General features: G+C 36.0%; 2 protein-coding genes and 1 long non-coding RNA gene across 7 annotated transcripts; all 3 read right to left on the reverse strand.

The window, feature by feature from the left end:
• Positions 1–267: 267 nt before the first annotated feature.
• Positions 268–8192, reverse strand: dalrd3 (DALR anticodon binding domain containing 3). The gene is made up of 13 exons (XM_077224431.1): positions 7840–8192; positions 6815–7119; positions 6422–6732; positions 5481–5539; positions 5276–5377; positions 3886–3950; positions 3706–3764; positions 3493–3575; positions 3294–3420; positions 2364–2422; positions 2056–2172; positions 1827–1895; positions 268–1243 (listed from the first exon to the last, which is right to left on the reverse strand). Exons 1-13 carry the CDS (start codon positions 8038–8040, stop codon positions 1124–1126), a joined length of 1677 nt encoding a protein of 558 aa, XP_077080546.1. The 5' UTR covers positions 8041–8192; the 3' UTR covers positions 268–1123.
• Positions 8193–9331: 1139 nt separating this feature from the next.
• LOC143732947 (uncharacterized) lies at positions 9332–10715 on the reverse strand. 2 transcript variants are annotated; one of them, XR_013201216.1, is made up of 3 exons: positions 10602–10669; positions 10297–10320; positions 10021–10051 (listed from the first exon to the last, which is right to left on the reverse strand). It is a non-coding gene; the product is annotated as an uncharacterized LOC143732947 (long non-coding RNA). The 2 variants fall into 2 exon arrangements; XR_013201217.1 differs by lacking the exon at positions 10297–10320 and having other exon boundaries at positions 9332–10051; positions 10602–10715.
• A 663-nt stretch (positions 10716–11378) lies between these two features.
• Positions 11379–22826, reverse strand: impdh2 (IMP (inosine 5'-monophosphate) dehydrogenase 2). 4 transcript variants are annotated; one of them, XM_077223140.1, is made up of 15 exons: positions 22458–22806; positions 21273–21321; positions 21087–21188; positions 20443–20517; positions 19966–20172; positions 19800–19887; positions 18135–18334; positions 17943–18033; positions 17770–17865; positions 16215–16286; positions 14326–14469; positions 13379–13523; positions 12956–13099; positions 12577–12660; positions 11379–12030 (listed from the first exon to the last, which is right to left on the reverse strand). In XM_077223140.1, the coding sequence occupies exons 1-15, from the start codon at positions 22553–22555 to the stop codon at positions 12009–12011; spliced, it is 1617 nt and encodes a 538-aa protein (XP_077079255.1). In that variant the 5' UTR covers positions 22556–22806; the 3' UTR covers positions 11379–12008. The 4 variants fall into 4 exon arrangements, with proteins under 4 accessions (XP_077079255.1, XP_077079256.1, XP_077079257.1 ...); XM_077223141.1 differs by lacking the exon at positions 16215–16286 and having other exon boundaries at positions 22458–22826; XM_077223142.1 differs by lacking the exon at positions 12956–13099.
• Positions 22827–24116: the final 1290 nt, after the last annotated feature.

The following is a 24116-nucleotide window of genomic DNA, read 5'->3' on the forward strand; positions in this document are numbered from 1 at the left end:
TTTACAGCATTTACTAATCTAGGATTATTTAAATTTCTACATTCACCTAAAAAACAAATACATTTAATTTATATAAATTAACATTAGTTGATGTATTATGAAACATGAATAAATAAACAATCTAGATTATTAAATTATGTAAATTACCTAATTACACCAATGAACCTTCATTGTAAAGTCACACCATTAAAATAGTTTTGCACAGGTAAAAGACTTGTGTACAGGTAGTCACACGTTTTCACACTTGAAAAACAATCAGTTCAAAGGTTAAGGCAGACACTCTTTTAATAATTAAGTTCTCTGTGGGTTTGTCTTTTTAAAATACATTGAGTGAGATCACCACTATCAAAAACTTTGAAGTGTGAGAAAAACGTGTTAAGTACTCTCAGGGTTTTGAATTCTGTGACATATGGCACAGATCTGTGAAAAACTCTGTATGGCACACAGGGATTCTCAGTAGTACACTTGTACACATTTACAGTGGAACAAACAGTGAGGGACACTGGGGGGGAAACTCTAGAATTAAGAATTTATATTTTGTACAGATAAGACTATTTATATTCAAGGAAGTAGCATCCCAGATCATGAGATTTCAAGAATACCAAATGATTGCGATTTTCCTAATCAGAAACAGAGGTGACAGATATTGTGTGTGCATGTATCAGACTGTGAGAACAACTGTGCTACACTGTCAATATGTGTTCAGAGTTGAACAAATAGAGCTGGGCTCTTACACTCATTAAATACTATTACATAGAATACATTGTCATGCAGGAGGTTAGAATCTATGAATATGGTACAGGAGAATTCAAATTCACTGTGAATGAAAGCATCTTGCTTGTTGACATTTGTAAGGGCGATTTTTTCCAAACAATTGGTAAAATATTTTTTTTTTATGAAAGGATGAAGAGTAACAGATTTTGGAGTCTATCCTGCCTTGTGTCTATGACATTTAAAACAGTCTTTTTGGAGGGCAGGAGAAATATTGGACCATTTGGACAAGGTGGTCAGGCAATTATGGGTATGAGGAAGGATAAAGTGTAATAACCAAGTAAAATGGAAGGGTTCTTGCTGTTAAGGGACAGTTTGTGACTATTTGAGTATAATGTCTGCAGTGGAGATGCTATAGTTGAGGGATTGGGGGCAAGTTAAGGGAGTCCAGGGCGCTGTGGTAAAGTTCTCTTAATGCTCTCAGCAACAATAAACGACAAAACATCTGATTAAAAAGATGAGGCAGGGGCTCCTAAAGAGAGAAAGAGAAAGAAGAGGAGCAGAAAGTTACTGGCACTGAACTTTATGTGAACTTTTTCAATTACATAAATCATTGTAAATGCTGATACACACACAAATATACAAAATACAGACTTAAAGGCCCATTCACACCAAGAACGAAAGCTATAAAGATAACTATATTAGCGTCTACATCAGTGCACAATATCATTCTGTTTATTATAACACGCGGTGCAGTTTTGTCATCTGCCGCTTTAAATGCTTGAGCGCTTTAAAACAGAATGGATTCTGATTGGCTGTTCTTTTTATCGTTCATTACCTGGAAAAAAAAGTCATTTCAACTATATAGAAACTATGTTCTGTGTCATTATCATTATAGGAACAATAGGACTCTGCTATTCTTTTACATTATTTTACAATTATATCTTTATCGTTAGTTATTGTCCTTGGTGTGAACAGGACTCAAATCATATAATCACATGGGGTATAAAAAGAGTGTAACGGAATATGAATTATCCTTATATAAATAGATACTGATTGAAATTTACACAAACAACTGATTCACAAACAACCAAACAGACCCAATAATGTCTTACCCCAAGGACGTGAACTCTGTTGTAGTAAGAACTAAAATCTTTACTCAGAGACACCAAGAATCTGCAAACCTGATGGACAAACAAAACAATTACGGAAGGCTGTATTAATGAAGCCAGGACAGCACACAGAATACGACATATGACTGGTTGAGATTAGACTAAATTATACTAATAAATTAAATAAATTTACATTACAAAACGATCCAAGCAATGAAACATTTATAAGTACCTGTTCTGTTCTTAAATTAACTCTAGCTCCGCCCCCTTCATGCTCCAGGACCTGTCCTGATTGGTCCAGCAGCTCAGAGAATGGAATGAGGTAATTGAAGAGAAGAAGCCATTCCCCCTAATAATGAAATGGCAACATTACCATCATATCAACTTTCTATGTCCCCAGATCATAAAAACACAAAAACAGAGCTTGTTTGAATACATTTGGTATATGTCTTTATACATGGCAACTTGAATACTTAAAAAGGATGTGAAAAAAGGAAAAAATATGACCATATTTGGGTGTGCTTGTACAGAATGCTTTACCTCCTCTTTCAGGGCAGAAAAGTCCAGCTCTGTTCCTCCAGGGATTTCTGGATAAAGACCTACATATTTCAAAATAGACATGAATATTATTCACAAATAGACACAATGTTTTTCATTACATTACTAAATAACGTGCAATTAATCAAAAGGCCCTATGGAGAAAGATGGGAATGGATTTCTCAACTTTAGCCAAATCACAAAATTGTACACTGCCCCAAACATCACAACCAATCAGAAATTGGTCACACTTTAGATTAGGGTCCAATTCTTACTATTAACAAACTATTAACTACAACTTTGCCTCAATAAACAAATTACTAGTTAGTAAGGTATTTAGTTAGTAAAATAAATGTAGGTATTGGTTAGGATTAATATGGTCATGAAGAATAAGGCATTAATATGTGCTTTATAAGTACTAATAAACAGCCAATATCCTAGTAATTAGCATGCTAATTAGAAACTAGTTAATAGGGAGAATTCAACCCTAAACTAAAGTGTTACCTAGAATTCTGCACCTCTGTTGCCAGACTATATTATTGCCTATCGTTCTTATGTTCTGTACATTTCATCTACATTTAGTCTATAGTTATAGACCACATGTATCATCTTTCACTGCTTTTCTCTTGTCTTAGTTTTAGAACAGTAACTAGCAGTAAAAAAAACTGCATTTGCCCAATAAAGTTTGGACTTTAAACATGTATACAACAGCAGAATGTTAAGATTTGGGTGTAGTCATACTGCATACGCTTTAAAAAACAACCTCTTCAAGTTTACTATCTTGACATTATTACTTTGATCATAAATCACAAGTCAATCAGTGTGTGTGTGTGTGTGTGTGTGTGTGTGTGTGTGTGTGTGTGTGTGTGTGTGTGTGTGTGTGTGTGTGTGTGTGTGTGTGTGTGTGTGTGTGTGTGTGTGTGTGTGTGTTACCTTGCTCCACCCCCTTCTCGTAGCTGCTGAAGAGTGTATGAAGACGAGCGCAGTTATACATGACAAAGACTCCACCCCTAGGGCCCTTTGTGGACACACCACTGTCCCGCTGCACATCTAAGGTCACCTGAAAAAGAGATGTCAATCATCTCTGATGCAGGACAATATATTACACGCATGCACATGCAAACATACTCACCGGACTTGTGTGCACTGTGGATAGCAGTTCAAACCTCACGGTGGCCGAGGTCATGACTCTAATGATGTCATCCCATGTCTGACCTAAAATAGTTTAAGGAAGAAGTAAACCGATATCAAGCACACAGACGTGGTGTAAATCTGGTATTAATTTAGTTAATACATGCAGTAAAGTAGCTTTTTAAGATAAAAAGATAAGCACAGATAAACACACCTTCAACTTGGTCTCCATACTTCATTTCTGAGGCCTCTTTCATCTGCGCTTTTCTTAACCTGTGTGTACACAAACAAACACTGCAATTATCAGACTTAGACAGTAGTCTTTTTAATATAGAATTACAAAGAGCTGTTGTAACAGTTGATAGAGAGTTGCAGTTCTAAAGTTTTTCCTTACTGAAGATACTGAGCTGCATTCATCTGAATGCCAGGAGTTTTAACTGGACCACAAATCACTAATCTCTAATAGAGAGGGAGAGAGCAATCATTCATTAAATAATTTTCCAACAGAGATGGTCTAAAATGTAGTCACATCCAGCCGTGCATCGTTTGAGCTAGAAATTGACTTTTATGGGTTTTATTATTCTTTTAGCTTTGATATCATCAATATGCTAGTGTACACCTAAAAACCGACAAAGAATTCACTTTAAACAATTATACACACTTAAAATGAATAGTCTTACTCTTCAAGGAAGGGGAGCATAAATATTGATCAGACTTTTATCCAATCAAATGCTCTTTTAATGAGCATGATCCTCACCAAACTTCAACTGCTACCAAATAGATAGTAGCAAATCATGTTTTTTAGCTGTGATGTAACGAATACAGAGCCCTACACATGACATGTGGAGAAAAAAATATATATACCGTGGCCACAAACGAAGAATTCATTCCCATTAATTAAGAATTTGTTCCCTCGTTTTAGTACATTTAGTAACTAATTATTTCCCTCGGTTTGATTAAACTAAAACAAGGGAATAAATTAAAGCATGGCCATCATTTAGTAAAATAAGTGGCACAAATTCTTCTGGTGGCCACAATTTACTAATTCATTCCCTCATTTGTGTAATTCGTTCCTTCGTATTAGTAAATCGTCAAACAGACGGAGCGTGTAGAATAGGAGCGCAATAATTCTGACTAAAATACACATTTTTGCCAACATATTTTTTGTTAGAAATTAAGTGCATGTATAAATTCTACAAGTAACATAAGTACAGCAATTGTGTGTTTTTGTTTATTATTTTTTTTTATTTAGTCATTTTAATTTCTGCTTTAAAAATAATAAGCAATCAGCTGTTTTTTGGTTTAGACTGCAATGTTTCTATTTTAACCCTTTTTTCTTATAATGTACAGCATAGCCTACATAGATACATTCACAATATTTGGTGTTAATATTTTCATGTTACAAATTGTTTGGAGGACAGCATTGGGCATGATGTGCAATAACATTGTTTAAAATAATGGATTAAAATGAACTTTTAATGTATAATAATTTCTAGATATTTTATTCGATTTATCAAAAAAATAATTGACAGATTAATCGATTATCAAAATAACCGTTGGTTGCAGCCCTAGTGGCCACTATAAATATATATATTTTCCCACATGTCATGTGCAGGGCTCTGTACTAAAACCTACTGGGGGGAAAAATAAAACGAGTCTTTCGATATGTCGCACCCAATCTTACTGTTAGAGGACAGAATATATAGAAAACAGTTGTTTAGCATGTAAAGCATGCTGATACAGCTGATGGGCAAATGTGTCTGTGTGGGCAGAGGGTGTGAAACCTGCACTGCCGTTACACCCGTTGCTCTCCACAGCATGGCTGTTTGCTGCTGACGAAACTCATCCTGACAGGAAGTGACATGCAGGGCTGTAGCCGTAGAGACCTGAAGTACAGAAATCCATTACAAGTGTCCATCTAAAACATGGTAACTCACTATAATTTAAAGCAGACGGAGATGAGCCAGACAGAGGGTTCTTTTCACTCACAGGGAAATCTGCAGTAGCGCTGTCCAGCTGGGCCAGATGACACAAAGCTTCTCTCTGCACTGAAAAGAGAGAAATCACTGACTGAGGAAAACTGAGGCTATCCAACAGATTATTCACTTAAACACTAGGAATGACTCCGTTCAACTCATCATGATGCCTCTAGTGCAACTAGTTTGAAAATATAACTGAAAAATTTTCAAATTTTTTCTTTTCACAACGCTAGTATGAGACAAGTCAAATCTAAAAGCCAGTAACTATATATTCTTAAGCAATTTTCATACATATTAAGTGTTAATATTTAGGATGTCATTTATTTGATGAAATTTAGGGATTTACTTATATTAAAATCATTATTACTAATAATCTGGTAATAATTTTTTCATGTACCATTTCGTCTATTCTATTAAAAATAAAACACAAGCTAAAATCATCATATTTTAAATACCAAACATGAATTTAGGCATCAAATCAATACTTATTTTGAGATTTGCTAAAGATTACATTTACCACTACCAGAAATTAAATTTAAGTGAGGGTTAAGATCTTTGCAAGAATAATCGAAAAGTAAAAATAGAGGATTTAATATGCACAATTAAATAACCAATATCGACTAATGGTGATAAAATAAAAAAGCTTCAATATCACGTGATAACCAATCAATATTGCTTAATGCTTGTAAAAGAAAATTAAATAGAAAATATCTCTTTAAAAAATATTTTTTTAGCAATTGGAACTGTATTGGCAGATGTCAGGGCTAAAATAACAGTAAAAAATAAAATACAATACAATTAAAATCTCAAAATCAAATATCCTCATTCAACCCTAATAATGCTATTTACTGACAAAACAGACACAGATCTTGTACCTAAGCCAAATCATGAGAAATTGAACCCGTTATATCCTTAATAAACACACACACATGCTCAGGTACTACAGCTCACCTGTGCAAGTGCCAAGACTGGGATCATAACCCTGAAGATTCTCGTCCTGTACCACTTGTTTAAGGTTTATCCTAACTTCCTCTTCTATCCCTCTCTTCTCTCCCTCTATTTCATCTCCCCTGCTTCTCCTTTTTCCCCTCTCCATTTCTCTGTCTCTGTAGGTCGAGTTCTCTAAAGCTTTTTTCATCTTCTCCTCCCTGTCCTCATTGGTCCAGCTAACAGGGACTGTCGGCCAATCAATGCCTAGTGTTTTCAGGAAGTTGACAATATCACTCTCCTGTGGCAAGGCTGGACAAAAGGACACAGTGTACCTAAATTGAATAAAGAAAGAGTTGATTACTCTTCCCTTTTGGTCACAATATATGCCAAGATAATGAAAGTCAAAGCACATACCCTTGTCTTCTGAGCTGTGCCCCGAGGTGGTCGGCAATGAGAACGGTCCGTAGCTGTCCCAGAGCTAGCGTATCGGGAGATGGCACGGCTTGTTTGGTGTGGAGGGCAGGGCAGTTGATGAGGACACAGCCCTGTCTCTGAGCAGCAGGTCTCAGATATGGCATTATTCCACATAAAACACGTCTAAATGCTGTGCAGCGATCCACACACACACGCAGCCCTTCAACTGTCACCTCAGTGGCTCCTATCGGCAATACACCGCTGCCACGAAGAGAGCCAATACCACTGAGAACATCACAGGGAACCTGGAAAATAAAGCAAAACTTTTGTTGAAAATGGTTAGATTTGAAAAATGCACAAAACCAACATGAATGCAAAGATTATAACATCACCATGAAATCAAAATTGACAAATCTTTTTTTTTTACGGAATGGTTTATTATAAATGATTTATCTGCACACATCATTATTATTTTTTTAAATAATATATTTAATCTCGTAAGCTTCGGTCAAAAACATTTACATCCAAAAATGTCCTAAATCTTGACCGCCTTAAAGTAAACTCATTGAATTATTCACACTTCATAAACCAAACAAGGTTTAGGTCATTAGTTTTGAGACCTAATGACCTAAATAACCAGGAAGTCATTATGACTTTGCGGTTGTCCAAATGCGTGTTATTTTTATTATTGGCATACCCTGACCCAGATGTCACAGGCAGTGAAGAGTTAATCATTTCTGCCGCAGGGTTCAAATGTTTTGTCGATGCGACCAATGTCAACAGTCTAGCTGGCGCCCTGCGTGTCTGTGCAGAGCTCGGGCTTACATTCTGACAATTCTGTGTCAGTGACTCTCTCTGATGCATAACTACACGTCCAAGCAAAAGCTTGAGACATCCAACACGGTGCCTCAAGCCATGCGTAAAATCCCCATGCGGAGAAGCGCATCTGTCACTGATGCAGGCCAGAAGAGCTCATAACGTAGAAAATAATTAAAAGCACATATAAGCACATATTCCAGACTGACCTCTCCACCCGCGTACAACGTTGTCAGAACCGTGTTTGGTGACAAGAAGTCGCGATTTCTCAGGTTTTTGGCGCTGCTCTCCTTGAACCAGAGCTTCTCTCGCTCGCGGATGATTTCGGCTTCATTTTCAGCGTCTCCCCGCAACGCACCGCTCAGCGCTTTGACGGTGGACACGATGCTAAAAGGCACTGCTTCTTCCATGATAAAGCTCAATATGTTGACATTGTTATTAGTGCCTGAACTCGAGGATTGTTACTGAGATTAACTGTACCAGGCAGCACTGCGGTGCTCGCTCACATTGATCACCAATAAAAACAGATGTATGTATGGGGACCGGAACACTAAGAAATGTCACTGGTAAGAGATGGACACATTTTCATGCAACACTAGTTCCCGGTTGCGACCTTTTGAAAGGCGCCATTTTGGGTGTGGCAAAATCAGATCTGTCAGTGACAGAAAAGAAAGTAAAACTGCTCTTCTGATATAAAGCGTTTTGTTCATAAGCTGTAGTTTTATTTTGAATAATGTAAACTACACCTTTAGATTTTCCAGGGGTTACTTTCGTTCTTATCACTGATTTTTATTTATTTTACATATTAATATGCTATAGCCTACTTCACCCAAAAATACAAATTAGCTATAATTATTTTTTTCTTCTTTTTTTAAACCATATGACTTAATTTATTGCACTATATTACAAGACATTTGATAGCTTTCGGTGAAGAAAAAAGCATTTATGTTGTTAATGTATTCACTATTCACTACAAATCTTGCTTAATGCTAATGTATGGTCACCATTTATTCATTTTATGGAAAACAGCAGATTGGACATTCTATACATTTCTCTTTATCTGAACTGCGTAAATGACAATGAATAAATGACAAGTGAATATTCTAGTTTTAGGGTGGTGAAATATTCCTTTAAGACTTTTTCTCTAACAATATAAGCAAAGCTTTTATATTTATGTTTCAATAGACTGCATCCGGAATATTGTTTCCAGTATAAACAGTTTTAACATCAACACATTTTTAGCTATTGACTAGCAATTGACTTGGAATACTAAATACTTCCTTAATGTGACAGTGATAAAACAACATTTGTAAAGGGTTTATAGGAATCTTTAGAAAAATATATCAAAATGAGAACTGGTCACACTTCATACCAAGGCATATTGTAATGCTGGTTGTTTGGATGTTTATTTGAGTACTTCCGCTTTATTTGAGGCATGTAACAATTACCTGTATAAGAGCTGAACTTGGACCAAACTACATATCACTTGTTGCTTTACAGTAAGATTTGGATTTTGGTCCCAGATCAACTAAAACAGTGACTCAAATATTTTACTTTGTATTTACTCTGGACAGAGTAAAATCTACAAACCAGCTCAGTCAGCTTTTGAAAATACAAACCTTTGTCATTAAGGTCTATAACACCATGTAAATCTAAAGAACTAAAGATTTTAAAGTAGAAAAAGTAGAAAAAGTCATCAAGTGATGTTATGACAAATGTTCTTAATTTATTGAAGAATTACAGAGACAAAATTGAAATGTCTGAAAAGGATTCTTTGATATACTGAACACTGAAGAGAGGTAAATTCTGAAGATTTTTGATTGTCGGGAATTGATGTCAATCTTGGCTGACACGAAGTTCCCGGTGGCGAAACATATTGTTGGCGATCCGGGAGAAAACGTGTCATTCCAGAGCAACATCAGTACTTTGTCATATACTTGCGGTTTGCACAGACACACATTTTTAGATAAACTTTTTCTTATACCTTTAAGCAACTAACTTAATATTGAATATAGGCATAGTTATATTCAAAGACATTTCAAGAGTAATACAGAAGTACAATATCATATCTGAATGAAGCCAAAACACAATTTTTAACTTTAAGCTCCTGCAAGAAAGGAAGGCCACAGAATCCATAGCCAGCTGTCAATCAACCAAACAGCTGCATTATGGGTTCCGTTACCATCCAGACTGCTGTGGCCATTTTCACTGACACACCATGAATAAACACATCCAGCAATTCTTCGTCATTCAACATTATTCCATATGGAAATTTCAAACTAATTACATTCAAGTGTTTCTTAATGTAAGTGAAATATAACATTGAAACAGCTTTTACCACAAACAAGTTTGATGTTTCCGCAAGAGAATTAAACTTGTTTATTTATCTTGCTTCATCTGTAGACTTGTATCTTGAAAAACCTGTTCCATATCAGAGAAAGAGTGGGCAGAGAGAGGGAGGGAGAGAGAAGGAGAAGGGAGGTTATGCAAGTTAAATGAAGACAAGATGAAAAGAGAGGATATAAAATGAATTAAATTGAGTCACATAAAGTCAAACATAAAGAGGAACTAGCTTGAAATATGAAGCTTCATTTTAGAAATGACTACCATGATGGCACCTTACAAATATTTAAGTGAATTCTAGTTGAAGTGATCTCTTATCTTACTGTCTTTCCGTAAGTGAAGAATTCCTTATATTTCCCAAACACAGTGAAATGAGTGCGGGGAAAAAATTAGACAAATTATTAAGAGACAGTTTGTATCAATGCACATTTGCTTATTTTTCCACTTCAGTGGGATCAACTTAAGAAAAGAGAAGATAAGCTAATGAAAGAAAAAAGTGGAGGAAAGGTGAAGGGAAATGATAGAAAACAACTTGTCGCTTTGATGAACAACGAGCAAGGAAGACACATAGAACATAAGATAAAAATAGACAGTTATGAAAGAGATGAGAGGAATAATTCTATTTTACCTCTTTCTGTCATTCCTCCTCTTTCTTGTGCGCACTCCCTCTCTCTTTCTCTGCTCCCTGGCTTGTGCGAGTTTGTCAAAGAGTGTTTGCGTATTTATGCCTCCTGACTTCCTCCTCAGAAATCTGAGGAACATTTTCACTTTCACTTCTTCACTAGGCTACCCACAACCTCCCCCCTCCAAACATCTATGTCTTTCCCTTCTCTTTCCTCTTCTTATAATTCCTGTCATCTCTCTCTTTTGATTTGTATATTTTTCTTTGTTAATCTTTAAACTTTATAAAACTATATTATGGCTGATTAACTAATTTCATTGTAGGTGTAATGTATTTATGTATATTATATATATATATATATATATATACACACACACATATCGACTTCTAAATATAAATCTATACGAGAATTAGATATGTGATTTTTCCTAATATTTTAAAAATGTTTTAGTTTTCTCACAAAGCAAGAAAGACAATACTGCTGCACACATTAATATACAACTGTCAATCATTTTTTGCTGTGTATAAAAGCTTTAGAGATCTGGGCCCAGCTGGGATGAGCTGACTAACGGGCCAATATCATATTTCATTTATGAGGAGCCACCTGGTGCTCTCAACCCAACCTGTCCAGGTGCGGGTCCATTAGTGAGCATGTGTGAACGCCTGTTTGGAAAGTCCGGTAGTTTTGGAGGTGAAGGCTGGTTCCCTTGAGACGCGCTTGCAAAATGAGGAATAGTGTACCAATGTCAATGTCTAGCAGCCACTTACCCACACACCCACAGATTTAGGATTTGAAAATCAATTTATTATGAAAAAAAAAACTAAAAAACATGCAAGTCAAAACTATGTTATAATTTACATGTCACAGGCAGATTTTTATGAAGGTATTCACATGCACAAACCTAACTAAGTGTCAGTTCTCTTTTTATAACAAACTTAAATCACATTAAAATAAAACACTTCCTGTTTCACACAGATTTAACTGCACTCATTCATCCAGTTTTATTAGGACTGAAAATGTTAACTGTTTTTTGCTTATAATGATGCATATGCAGGTATGTCTGTATTTTATGAAACAAGACAAGAGTCAAAACAAGTATCTGTGGCATAAAATTTATAATTTTTAAACAACACTTGTCAAATGATTACAATCAAAAACTATTTTTGACATGTAAGGCATCTGATATACAGCAGACAGCATGTTCTTCCCACAACCACATGTTCACGCACACTGGCATATGCTCACAGACATTTACACACGGGTTCTCTCCTCACTAAGAGGAAAGGCGGCTGGGAAGACGAGAAAGAGGAAGCTGAGGTTCTCGGTGTGTTCGGGTGCCTGAATGTGCAAAAGCACGTGTGGAAGTCCATTAATGGGGGTTTAATGTGCATGTGCTGGCATCTGTAGTGTCTTTAAAACAGGCGCTTCTCATAGCTGAAAAAACAAAACAAAAATGTCAAATAAATCTTTTTTTATTATTAAAAAAATAAAAAGGTACACCGTTAATTTACATTGTTCAAAGTTTGGTGTCGGAAAGATTTTTTTTATGTTTTTGAAAGAAGTCTCTTATTCTCACAAAAATGCATGTAAAGACAATATTGTGCAATGTTACTGCAATTTAAAATAACTTTCTATTTTAATATATTTTAATTTATTCCTGTGCCGGCAAAGCAAACATTTTCAGCATCATTTCTCCAGTCTTCAGTGTCCACATGATCCTTCAGAAATCATTCTAAAATGCTGATTTGGTCCACATGAAAAAGTTATTATTTTTATTTGTGTTGAAAACTTAATATTGGTGTATACCTTGAAATACCTTTTTTCTGAATTCTTTGATGAACAGAAAATTCAAAAGAGCAGCATTTATATCAAATAGAAATCTTTCGTAACATTATAGATGTATTTTCCATCACTTTTGAATAAAAACTTTGAACAGTTGTGCACAATGTCTTCAGACTAAGAGTATGAATGTTCAACTACCTGTGTAGGCTGTGCACTCCACCCTCCATTTGAGCTGACATTGTCCTCTTTTCAAACCTCAGTTCACCAGAATACATCATTGCCCTGAGATAGAAGTAGAAAGAGAGAAAAGGGGCAAAAAGAGACAATGAAAAATAATCTGAACTCAAACATGCGAGTGTCTGTTTTAGCACTGCATTATTGTGTTAAAAGTGCAGTGTATAATTTCTGTACCACTAGTGGAATCAAACAGAATTGCAAAAAATAAGAAATGATTGGTTGGAAACAATCACACTTTTTACAACTTTGTCTGGCATCACTAGTGGCACAGACATGATACACTGCGCCTACAAGTGCATATAATTGCAGGTATGCAAGTAATTAGTGCGTTTGCATGTACCTCAGCTGTGTGAGGCTCTTAGCACCGATGTCTTGGCAGGAATGCTGTATGCCAACGAGGAGATATGGAACAAACTTATGGATGGAGCCTTTATCTTGAACTGCCCCTGAAACTCCCTGAGCTACTTTAATCTTATCACTCTCACTGAAAGAGAGAGAGAGAAAGAGAAGACAGAGGGGTTGAGAGAGTGAATTTGGTTTATTTACATTCTATAGGGTTTTCTGTCTTCTACATAATTGTTGTTTTATTTGGCTTTTATAGATACGCCTAATTATCATCATGCATTAGTCGGTATAAGGCGTGAGGCGAAGCAGTAAAAAAAAACATGGGGTAAACTGTAATTAGTGGGTAAACCGTAGCAGGAACTAAGTGCAATAACCACACAGTATTGTGTTTGGGAGACAATATATTTATATGCGCTACCTGAAGTATCTGCTCTGTGAGCCCAGGTTCTTGTCCATGGCATCCAGTGAGCCCATCCCTCTGTACTTCTTCAGACGGATCCCATCCGAGAAGAAATATTCACCAGGAGCTTCAGAGGTGGCAGCGAGCAATGACCCCATCATTACTGAGAGATAAACCAAAACCAGAAGAGAATTTAGTTTCAATTATGATATTAGTCTAATACTTGAAAAAAACATGATCAATAATAATAATGGTGATGATTATTATAATTAGGTGGTGTTATCGTTGACAAACTATAACAAATTATATAAAAATTATAAACAATATTATTATAAAATAATAAAAATTGGTAATTAAAATAAAGATGAAAATATAACGCGTATCAGATGAAAATGATTTTAAATGAATATTAGAAATCTTGTTCTAACTAACTGAAATAAGTTAAAGTACTGAAATTACAAAAACATAAAATAAATCTAAATGGAAATATAAAAAAAACCCCGCAAAAATGACAAGCGCTTAAACAAAACGACTAAAAGTGAAATTAAAGTGAACTGAAAATAAAAGCTAAAATAAAAATAATAATAAATACTATAATAGTATATAAATAAAACAAAAATAGCACCATCATTCATTTTTATTATAATAATTATACTAAACAACAAGCCACATTTAAAAGAATAAACAGTAGATTATAAGACTGTTTATCTATATAAATTACAGGAACGTCTGTCTGTCTGTGTGTGTGCGCGTGTCTATTATTCGCATGTCTCTCGAACTGTTAGTAGCAAGACACCCGTCAAGTTTGAAATCCATTGGACTAACAGTTCGAGAGATATGCGAATAACAGACACACACACAGACATAGACAGACGTTCCTGTAATTTATAGACAGAAGATATATAAACCGTCTTATAATCTACTGCAGTGATTGCAAGTGAATCCATATGTAACACACATCTCACCTGTAGATGCTCCTAATGCAAGTGCTTTAGCAATGTGACCGACTGTCTGAATCCCCCCATCAGCAATGACTGGCACGCCAAACCGCCGAGCATATTCCGATACCTTATACACTGCTGTTGCCTGTGGCCTCCCGCATGCCAGCACTGTGAGGACAACGAGAAATAGAGACTTGGTTATACTTGACCCTTACTTACAAATTACCATTACGATCAACTTACTTTACACTTGCATATTCTACAAATACTAAATGTGCAGATTAGGACAATAATATGCATTAATACTCCTCACTAACTGCTGTTCTGTCACAGACATCCATACTCTCTCTCACACACGCACAGACAGACTGTCATGATCAGTGTATTCTTCACTCGTGCAGTCATGAGACTTCAGTCAGTGACAATCAATGTTCCGAAGACAGTATTACATGTGAATTTACAATTAGGCTAAAGCAAAAATGAGTGAAAAAAAAAAGTCACAGTTCAAAGACAAGGTTATCGTTATATGATATATGTGGATTTATAAAAGTGGAATTTTAGATGAGAGATTTTTTATCAATTGTGAGATGATAGGAGAGGAGAAAAAGGGGTGCACATTAGCAAACCCTCTGCAAGTCTTGACAAACAAGAACGTCCGAGAGCCTGAAAGGACAAATCAAAGGAAAATGATTTGAGTTTTTCTCTTAAAATCAACTAAATGTTTTGCTCCACTACCATATATATATGTGTGATCTTATGCAGGAACGCAACAAAACCCATAAAACAGCAGAGGTGAGCATGTTATATGCACACACACACCTGTCAAATCCACATAATTATTACTATTGACAGAGTGAGGTCCAAAAGTCTGAGACCACTAGTGCAAACACTACTATTTTGATTATACTAATTAATTAGCATAACAATTAGTGAAAAGTTGCATGCGAGATGCATGGAGATCCATGCTCTCCTCCTGCCATCCTATTCAACACAACTGATGCCCTGTTGCCAAGGGAGATTTTGGCAATTTTGCAAGTTTATTTTAGACACAGTATGAGAGGAGACAAGAAATGAAGAGAGGAGCACAGAGAAATGAGTCATCCATTTACCCATAACAACCTTTCAATAGTCACACCATCTACAATGCATACTGTAAAATGAAAAATGAAAGTGTTACAGTATAGTTTTTGTTAATTTCCAAGACCTTTACTACAGTGATACTTATGACTGCAAACACTCAGCTTTGTTGACAAGTGCACTTTATACACTCCAGTGCTCTTTCAGAAGCTCTAAAAAAGGTATTTGGACACTTTAGCCATACTTCCAGCATTTTTATTATACAGATAAAACATTGAAGCACGTGACATAAAACAAACACTGCTATGGCTTTTCTCAGAACTAATTTTACTTTTTGTGCCAAATTGATAATGGCTTTTAATCAGCGGGTCCAAAAGGGATTTTTTAGCAGATGTATAAAGTCAGTTCCCATCACATTAGCTATGAAGATGATACACTGATATTCGAAAAAAAATGACCAAATGTTCATTATTGTTATTTTTAACAGCAGATTTGGTACTTTTTATGAAATGTTGATGAATATGAATATGATGACACTCATACATGTTTAAGTTTGACTTGCGTGTCCAATTACTTTTCCGGGCCACTGCACAAGCTAGTTCACATATGTTAGTGAGGGATTCTGGGTAAAAGACTTAGATCAGAGGAAGTGCCAAACGCCATTACTGACAGGTTAGTCAGACAATGAAAAGCATCCAAAACCCCAAAAACCAGCAACTACTTCTAATGATGCAGAGGATTTAACCAATCAATGCAGCAGGCTGTGGGAGAGGGCAGGCAGAGTGAGATAGTGAGCCAATGGAATCTCTGTATAGGGATCAGGGGGAGGGACTTACTGGAGTATCCTGTAACAGTAGCTGGGGTTTTGGGGCTGTGGAGCTTTAAACCAGGAGGAATACTGAGAGGAGCTAGAGAGACATGATTATAGAAAGGGAGATAGAGACTGAGAAAGAGAGCACACTGTAAATCTGTTTTAAAACCTAGTTAGCTGCCTCACTGCCTACATAGACCGCTTCATTCTGAGGAAGCATTCTTACTAATTGTTATGGAACCTGGTAAGGGATTGATTTGGAATGCATGCCACACAGCTAGCGCTTCACAGGAGACTCGACAAGCAATTGATTTCAATAGATTTTGATATTAGGATGTTACTAAGATAACACCATGATACAATAAAATATATTACTTTTTTTAAATAAAAATGTTACACTCACAAATGTTTGGTAAGATAATACATTCGAATTACCCTGAATCAGTTTTACAGTGTTAAGCAATAATGAATAAAATAAGTTTATTTATAATTAACTTGTCTTTTGCTTTGTCCGCCATCTTAGATTTGTTCGGAATGCATAATGGAGCTGCAATATCCACAAAATACACTGTTCAAAAGTTTGGGGTTGGTAAGATTTTTTTTATATTTTTGAATCACGTATGCTCACCAAGGCTACATTTATTTGATTTAAATACAATTGTGAAATTCTATATTATACATTTCTATTTTAAAATGTTATTTATTCCTGTGAGTGCAAAGCTTAATTTTCAGCATCATCACTCCAGTCTTCAGTGTCTCATGATCCTTCAGAAATCATTCTAATATGCTGATTTGCTGCTCAAGAAACATTTCTTATTTTTTTTTGTACTTCTTAATATTTTTGTGGAAACTATGGTACTTTTTTCCAGGATTAAGTTCAAAAGAACCGCCTTTATTTAAAATATGAAACTTTTGTAATATTATCTTTACTGTCACTTTTGATAATGCATCATTGCTGAATAAAAGTATTTATTTATTTAAAAATATATATATCTTACTGACCCCAGACTTTTAAACAGTAGTGTACCTCAGAAGGCCACATAATTATACACCCTACCTTCTGGAACAGTCTTTGCTAAGTTTTGGAACACAGCTGATAAAAAAGGTGACTGATGCAAGTACCAGACAAATGTTCAGAACAAAAAAAGCTAAATTATGCCATAGACATAGATGGAAAAACTGAGAAAAGCAAGGAAAAGCCTTCAATAACTCCATCATTCAAAGCTACAGAGAATATACAAACAGTAAATGGACAGATGGACACTTATTCTCTCTTAGAAAAAAAACACACAGGATATGTAGTAAAACTTTTCTCCACAGATTCTAAAACCCCAGAACAAAAGTTGTGAAAAGACAGGAAATGGGGGCAGTGCAGACTGTCTGCCAATCAATCTGCACAATTACCTCACAGACCAAGACAACTGCAGGGATATTTGGGAAATGGACTACTCTAACAATGTTAAAAGAGGACCAGAGGAGGCACTGGACATTAGGTGCTTCCTCTGGAGAAACTGGATATGGAAACACAGCCTGTGATTGGCTGATGGGCAGACAGTCAGGTGTGCGATTGGTGGACTGACCTTCTTGTGTGATGCAGATGGAGCCGCTGCCCATTCCCACTCTCAGAGCATCCGCTCCAGCGTCAATCAAATTCTTTGCCTGAGCCGCAGTCACCACTACAACAGAGAGGCAACTTAGTATGTTAACTGTGTTTGTAGATGTCATGTTCAAAAAGTGTGTGTTTAAAACTAACCATTGCCACCAATGACTTGTAGACTGGGATATTTCTCTTTTATATACTTAATCATATTAATCTGAAAGATAGAGTTTCCTTGGGAAGAGTCCTGAAGCAAGGAGAGGAAAAAAATGTAACCAAATAGTACAAAAATAAACCATCTTTATTCATTGATACACGGAGAAGCATTAAGCCCAAAACAGGCCTCACCAGGACGACCACATCTACGCCAGCCTGCACTAGCAGGTCGAGTCTGTATTTGTCATCATTGTGTGTTCCGATAGCAGCGCCACAAAGCAGCTGTTTACGAGAATCCTTTGAGGCCAGCGGGAAATCTCTGTTCTTCTTCAGATCTGTCCGAGCGATGATGGCCACCAAACAGCCCTCCTCATTTACTATAGGAAGCTTGCCTATAGAAAACAAACACTGAGTGTAAGAATTTCACATCGGAAAATTATCTTGCGGCGTTCCGACTTCATTTGAAAAATTGCAGTTGCATGATTTTACGGCAAAAATTATTTTAAAAATGGGTGAATAAATAAATTAATTAACCTTTAAAAGTAGATAACAGATAGCTTATGATATGATAAAAAATTCACACAGGTAAAATTTTATTATTTTTTAAAAGATATTATAAATGCACTTGAGAATAAAAATACTAGAAGTTTTCCTATTGACGCTTAACTAAATTCGTTCTTTTTCTGATTTAAAAAAATGTAATAAATTGACAGTAAAGACATTTATAATGTTACAAAAGATTTTTCTTTTAAATAATTTTTAACAGCTTTTGGACTTTCTTCCACCAAAGAATCCTGAAAAAAATTATCATAGTTCACACAAACTTTTAAATCAGCACTATGAACTATTCTATTTTGAACTATTTTCAAAAAAGATGGTAATAAAAATTTTTTTCTTGAGCACCAAATCGGTATGTTAAAATAAATCCTGAAGGATCATGTGACACTGAAGACTGATGTATTGATGGTGAAAATTCAGCTTTGCCATCACAGGAATAAATTACATTTTAAAAAGTAAATAAAATATTAAACAGTTATTTTAAATTGTAATGATTTTTCACAATATTATCTCTTGAAATATTACCCATTTTTACTTTTTTTTTTAATCAAATAAACGCAGACCTTTAAATGCAGGTTAATTGACTTATTAACTTTTTTTTTTAAAGAAAATCGTACCAATCCTAACCTTTTGAACGGTACTATATGTTGCATGCAGCCAGAAAAAACAAAATGCAAAGTGATTGTCTTGCAGTTATTTTGTGCCACGCAACTACTAGGATAGATAGCTAGATTGTTTTATTTAATGCTATATCAGCATCTAAGGCTATTTTCATGGCAAAAATGTAATTACAAAAATACAAATATCATATAAATACAATAAAACCAAGCAAACAAACAAGTCGTCATAATGTAATTTTTTTTTAATTAACATATGATAAAAAAAAATCCAAAACCTTTTCAGGCATAATCTTACTAAATAAGTCCTTAAGTGAAATAACATCATAAAAGAGCATTATACTTGTATTAAACCCAGGACAGTCCAATAAAATGTTTAACAGAGAGGGGAATGTTACAAAACATGCATAGAGTTGGGTCTTCACCTTTAAGCAAAAAAGCATGAGTCAAACTTTTATGACCTATACGACATCTGGTGAATACCACTTGATCAGATCTAGTTTTAAGAGTCCACTGTCAAGAAGTGGTGCATGAAACACTGCCATATAGGTTAATGAATAGTTAACATTCATGTGAATGTTTTATTTGATTCAATGATTACTCCAAAACTGTCCTCAGCAATAAGAGGGGGAAGAAAGAAAAAAGGTAAGGAGCTCTCATAAATGCTTAAAGTCTACCCCACCTTTCTTGCTCCTCTGGAGGATTTCATTGGCCTCTTTCAATGTCACTCCTGCTGGAGCTACAACCAGATCCTCCCTCTTAGTCATCACCTAAGTGACAGAAAGATAAGGTGAGTTGAGTTCAGTAAAACTGCTAAGTCCTCGCCCTCTGTGTTAAGTCCCACCTACCTCACTGAGGGGCAGGTCATGCTCCGATTCTTTGAGGAAGTCGATATCTCGTGATGAAATGATGCCGACCAGACATCCGCCCATCTTTCCATTGTCGGTGATTGGAATCCCACAGAATCCGTGCCGAGCCTTAGCCTGAAAGACGTCTCTTACCCGCTCATTAGGACTCATCACCACTGGATCTGTAATGAACCCCTGTTCGTACCTCTAAGCGGGGGCAAAATTCCAAGTGGAGGGAAAGGGAGGGAGAAAAGTCGAGTGGAGGAGTAAAAAAGGATGTTCTATTAGGCATTTCTACTTGGGTGTCACATCAATACATATCACATAAAACAGAATGAGGTGTGGATTTCTTATTCAGAAGGACAAGGCAACTGCAGGGTAGGGGTCAGAAGAAAAACATATATTAAGAATGAGTAGAGAAGAGAAAAATGGTACACAAACATAAAAAGACAAAGACATAGAGATGTAAAGACTCACCTTGACCTTGCGGACTTCATTAGCCTGGAACTCTGGAGTGCAGTTATGATGAATGAAGCCAATCCCACCAGTCAGCTGTGACACCATAACATGACATTAGGCCTTAGAACATAATCCTACATGCAAGATCATTCTTGGTAAATTTAAGCACAAAGACTTTTTTGATGAATTCTCTATTGAGGGATGAGATGTACCAAAGGGTCTTATTTATATATATAAAAAAAATAAAATAAAATAAAATAGAAAAAAAGCCATTTGTTTATTCATGCCCAGCAAAAACCATAAATATGCTATTGCTAATCAGTGGCATGTGGTTTTGGGGAGACTTGACATAAGTCTTTTTCATCAATCCATATTTTGCTCCCCTTTCCTGGAAGAGAAAGACTGTAAAATGTGTATGGCTGCTAAAGTGATTTTTTAACAGACAGATTTACAAGGGACAAAACTCATGTCTTAATTCATGGGTCTTTAATTGATTTTATTCATATCAAAATACGAGGCCGCGCCACATGTTTACAAATTAACTGTTCAGATTCTTTTGTAAAGGTATGTGCACACTACACACATATAGACATTAGTGGTTATTCAAATGCATATGCAGTAAGACCCCTTTATGTGATGAATTCTGTCAATCATCTTCTTACCGCCATAGCAATGGCCATGTCAGACTCTGTGACAGTGTCCATTGGTGACGAGACCAGTGGGGTTTTCATTGTGATCTGTTTGGTCAGCGCTGATGTCAGGTCCTACAAGGAGAGCCAAACAAAATTAAACCACATCATCCATCCAGAAGAGAAAACATATTATATAGAGGAGATTGTTTAACTTACCACCTGTTCAGCTGTGAAGTCAATGTACCCTGGCAGAATCAGGAAATCACTAAAAAGAGAACAGAGAAAAGGGTCGTAAGGGTGTGGAAATGTGAGCGATGGTGATTAATTAATTTGAAGCTTTGTGATTTTTAACACAATGTATCACTATTAATGGACAGATATAACAGAAAAAAGTTACCATGAGAATTAACACCGCATAGACAATCAGAAAACTTTTTGAAAAACTAATTTCAGGGTTGTTTGGAAAACCTATTTGGAAACAGTGCATTTCTTATTCTTATATTTGCAAGTTTATTCTGGCAATTCGGCAGAAATCGCTGTTTGGAGTTTGATCATGATTCAGGTCCAACTCACCAAAATTCAACACTTTCAGCGCTCTGAGCTCGTACACAGATATACACAACATGTTGATTATGTATGTTCCAAAGAGTCTTTTTATCCATGTCACACACCATGCTGTTTACTAGTGTTAAGTAACGCCCCGTTTCATGATAAAACGGAGTACGTCAATTCTGCAATCTTATGTGCAAAGTAAACAGTTTCTTAGCGTACAATTCTTATGTTAAATGGTAAACGGAAAGGCGTCTCTGAAGACAAAAAAAAACAGCTTTAACTCGGAGATGTTAAATGCTTTACATGGCAACAGAGAATTGGTAGAGAAAACAACCACAACATACTTCACAAAGTTCAACCTATTTATAGCACATTTGGAAGACCTAACATAGACAGCAATTGATTTTGGTAAAGGAAAAGCTGCTTGGGTTATCAGTGGTTTAAGAATAGAATGACTCGGCTTGTTTGAACTTGGCATTATGGAATGGTAGCAGAGCATCTCAAGTGCTGAATCGCCCACAGTTCATCAGTACTCCCGAGTTCCGACATGACTTAATCTTTTGTGAATCCACATGGCAAAGGTGGCACCACCGCACTGATATGTGCCTTCCACGGTTATATGTTTATGCAGTACTGACCTACGTGAAATAGAATTGCATAATAGATGAATGACAGCGTGCTGTCACAATATAACATACTGGATACTAAACCAGATAAACACGGACCGACAACGACACCTACAGCAGCTCATTTTAGCTCTGTTTTAAACAGCACATCTGCAGTGCTGAATGGCAAGCCTGTTTAATAGCAAGCTTAATTATGGAGAGGCACAACTTGAGGGGTATTTACTTGTAGGTAAGTCCGTCTCCGCAGTTGAAGAGCTGCTGTCCAGTTAGACCGTCGTCAGGCACGTAGCCCGTCTGTCCGCTGATTAAATAGTCCGCCATAGTGTATGAAAAGCGTCAAAGTCCAAATTCTCAAGAGTTATTTTCAAGACAGTAAGTTCTGTTCTTCTCTTAGCTTCAACCCGACACGCTCTTCAAAGCCTTTAATGACATTAAATATCGCAAAAAGCACAGGTTTTTAATGAAGAGACCGATCTGAATAAAAAAGACCCAACGTGTACTCCTGTTTTTGGGACTGAAGCTGGCCCGCAGTGCCCACAAGCATCACACGTGTCTCTGTGTGGAGGACGTCCTCCTCGTCTTCCGCAGATATAAATAAGGTGTCTTCGAACGTCACTTCCGGGCTGTAGCAGGGCGGCGTTTATTCACTAAAACGGGGTTCATTTTCCTGTTTATACGAGGGTCGGCTCTCGTTATGTCGCGCGCATGTGTGCACAGCACGAGAAGGACTTCGATTTAATTTTATCTTGCGCACTCTGCTCTGCTGCTGACTTTATTTGGAATGAGTGAACTGACCTGAATATGCAGGCCCGGGAGCGCGCGAGGACACCTAATGTCGCTCGTCCAGAGCACGCAAACACAATTGAAAGGTTATTTTTTAATGTGAAATTATTTTTTCAACTTTTACTTATATTTAACTAATTTTAACATTTAAATAAAAAACAGTCAATATTCACTAGTTGTTAGTAAAATTAAGCATATTTTGTATACATTTCTGACCATGTTCTTTTATCCTCCTTGTGAGAAAATATGAATATTTTTGTATTGTAATTTTTTTTTTCTCTAACAGAAATTTTGACTTTGCATCTGTTCCTTGTTGTGTATGTTTGGTTTTGATGGGGAAAAAATGGGTGAAATAATGTGACTAGAGATGAGCTTAATCATGAAGTGGTTCATAAAACACTATTGTTTATTCACTTCTATAAATACCAAATGTTGTATTTCATGGTCATGGTTTGCCTATAGTAATAATTATCTTGTAAGAACAGTCCAAGTATTCAGTTTGTGCCAATGTGCCTCTTCCAATCCTGATATAGCATAAATAAATAAAAGAGATGTACTCAAATATGGCAGCTCTGACATTCTGGGTAACTCTGGTTGAAAAAGTCTGTGGTTACATGCATATGCCATTTCAAATGCACATACTACATTTACTCAATATACTACTATTATTATACTGATAGGCTTCATCACTCTGTCCCCTCTCCAGCAGTAGGCCGGTGTGTGGAGGGCGTTCTGGCGCACTATGGCTGCCGTCGCATCATCCAGAAGGATGCTGCACATTGGTGGTCGTTGAGGAGATTCCCCACTTCCATATGTAAAGCACTTTCAGTACCCAGAAAAGCGATATATAAATGTAACATTATTACCATTGAAAAGTCTGGGATCAATGATAAAAAATACTTTAATTTAGCAAGGATTCATTAAATTAATCAGAAATACCAGTAAAGACATTTGATGTTATAAAAGATTTCTATTTCAAATAAATGTTTAACTTTATATAAAAAAAATCCTGAAAAAGATTTATCATATAATCAGTTTCCACAACACATTTAGCAGCACAAGCATTTCAATTGTGGTATAATTTATTAAATTAATATTA

The sequence above is a fragment of the Siphateles boraxobius genome, unplaced genomic scaffold (assembly GCF_051911475.1).
Source record: "Siphateles boraxobius isolate OS27281-9 unplaced genomic scaffold, OSU_SipBor_1 9, whole genome shotgun sequence".
In the NCBI taxonomy this organism is placed as follows: domain Eukaryota; kingdom Metazoa; phylum Chordata; class Actinopteri; order Cypriniformes; family Leuciscidae; genus Siphateles; species Siphateles boraxobius.

Excerpts from the sequence above, each read along its gene's own strand:
- dalrd3 (XM_077224431.1), bottom strand. The coding sequence starts at position 8,040 with ATGGAAGAAGCAGTGCCTTTTAGCATCGTGTCCACCGTCAAAGCGCTG. Across the intron at positions 5,540-6,421 it reads CAGTCTTGGCACTTGCACAG|TGCAGAGAGAAGCTTTGTGT; the intron begins GTGAGCTGTAGT and ends CTCTCTTTTCAG. Across the intron at positions 1,896-2,055 it reads TTAATTTAAGAACAGAACAG|GTTTGCAGATTCTTGGTGTC; the intron begins GTACTTATAAAT and ends TTTGTCCATCAG.
- impdh2 (XM_077223140.1), bottom strand. The coding sequence starts at position 22,555 with ATGGCGGACTATTTAATCAGCGGACAGACGGGCTACGTGCCTGACGAC. Across the intron at positions 13,524-14,325 it reads TGCATTAGGAGCATCTACAG|TAATGATGGGGTCATTGCTC; the intron begins GTGAGATGTGTG and ends TTTATCTCTCAG. Across the intron at positions 13,100-13,378 it reads TCACAGAGCAGATACTTCAG|TGAGAGTGATAAGATTAAAG; the intron begins GTAGCGCATATA and ends TCTCTCTTTCAG.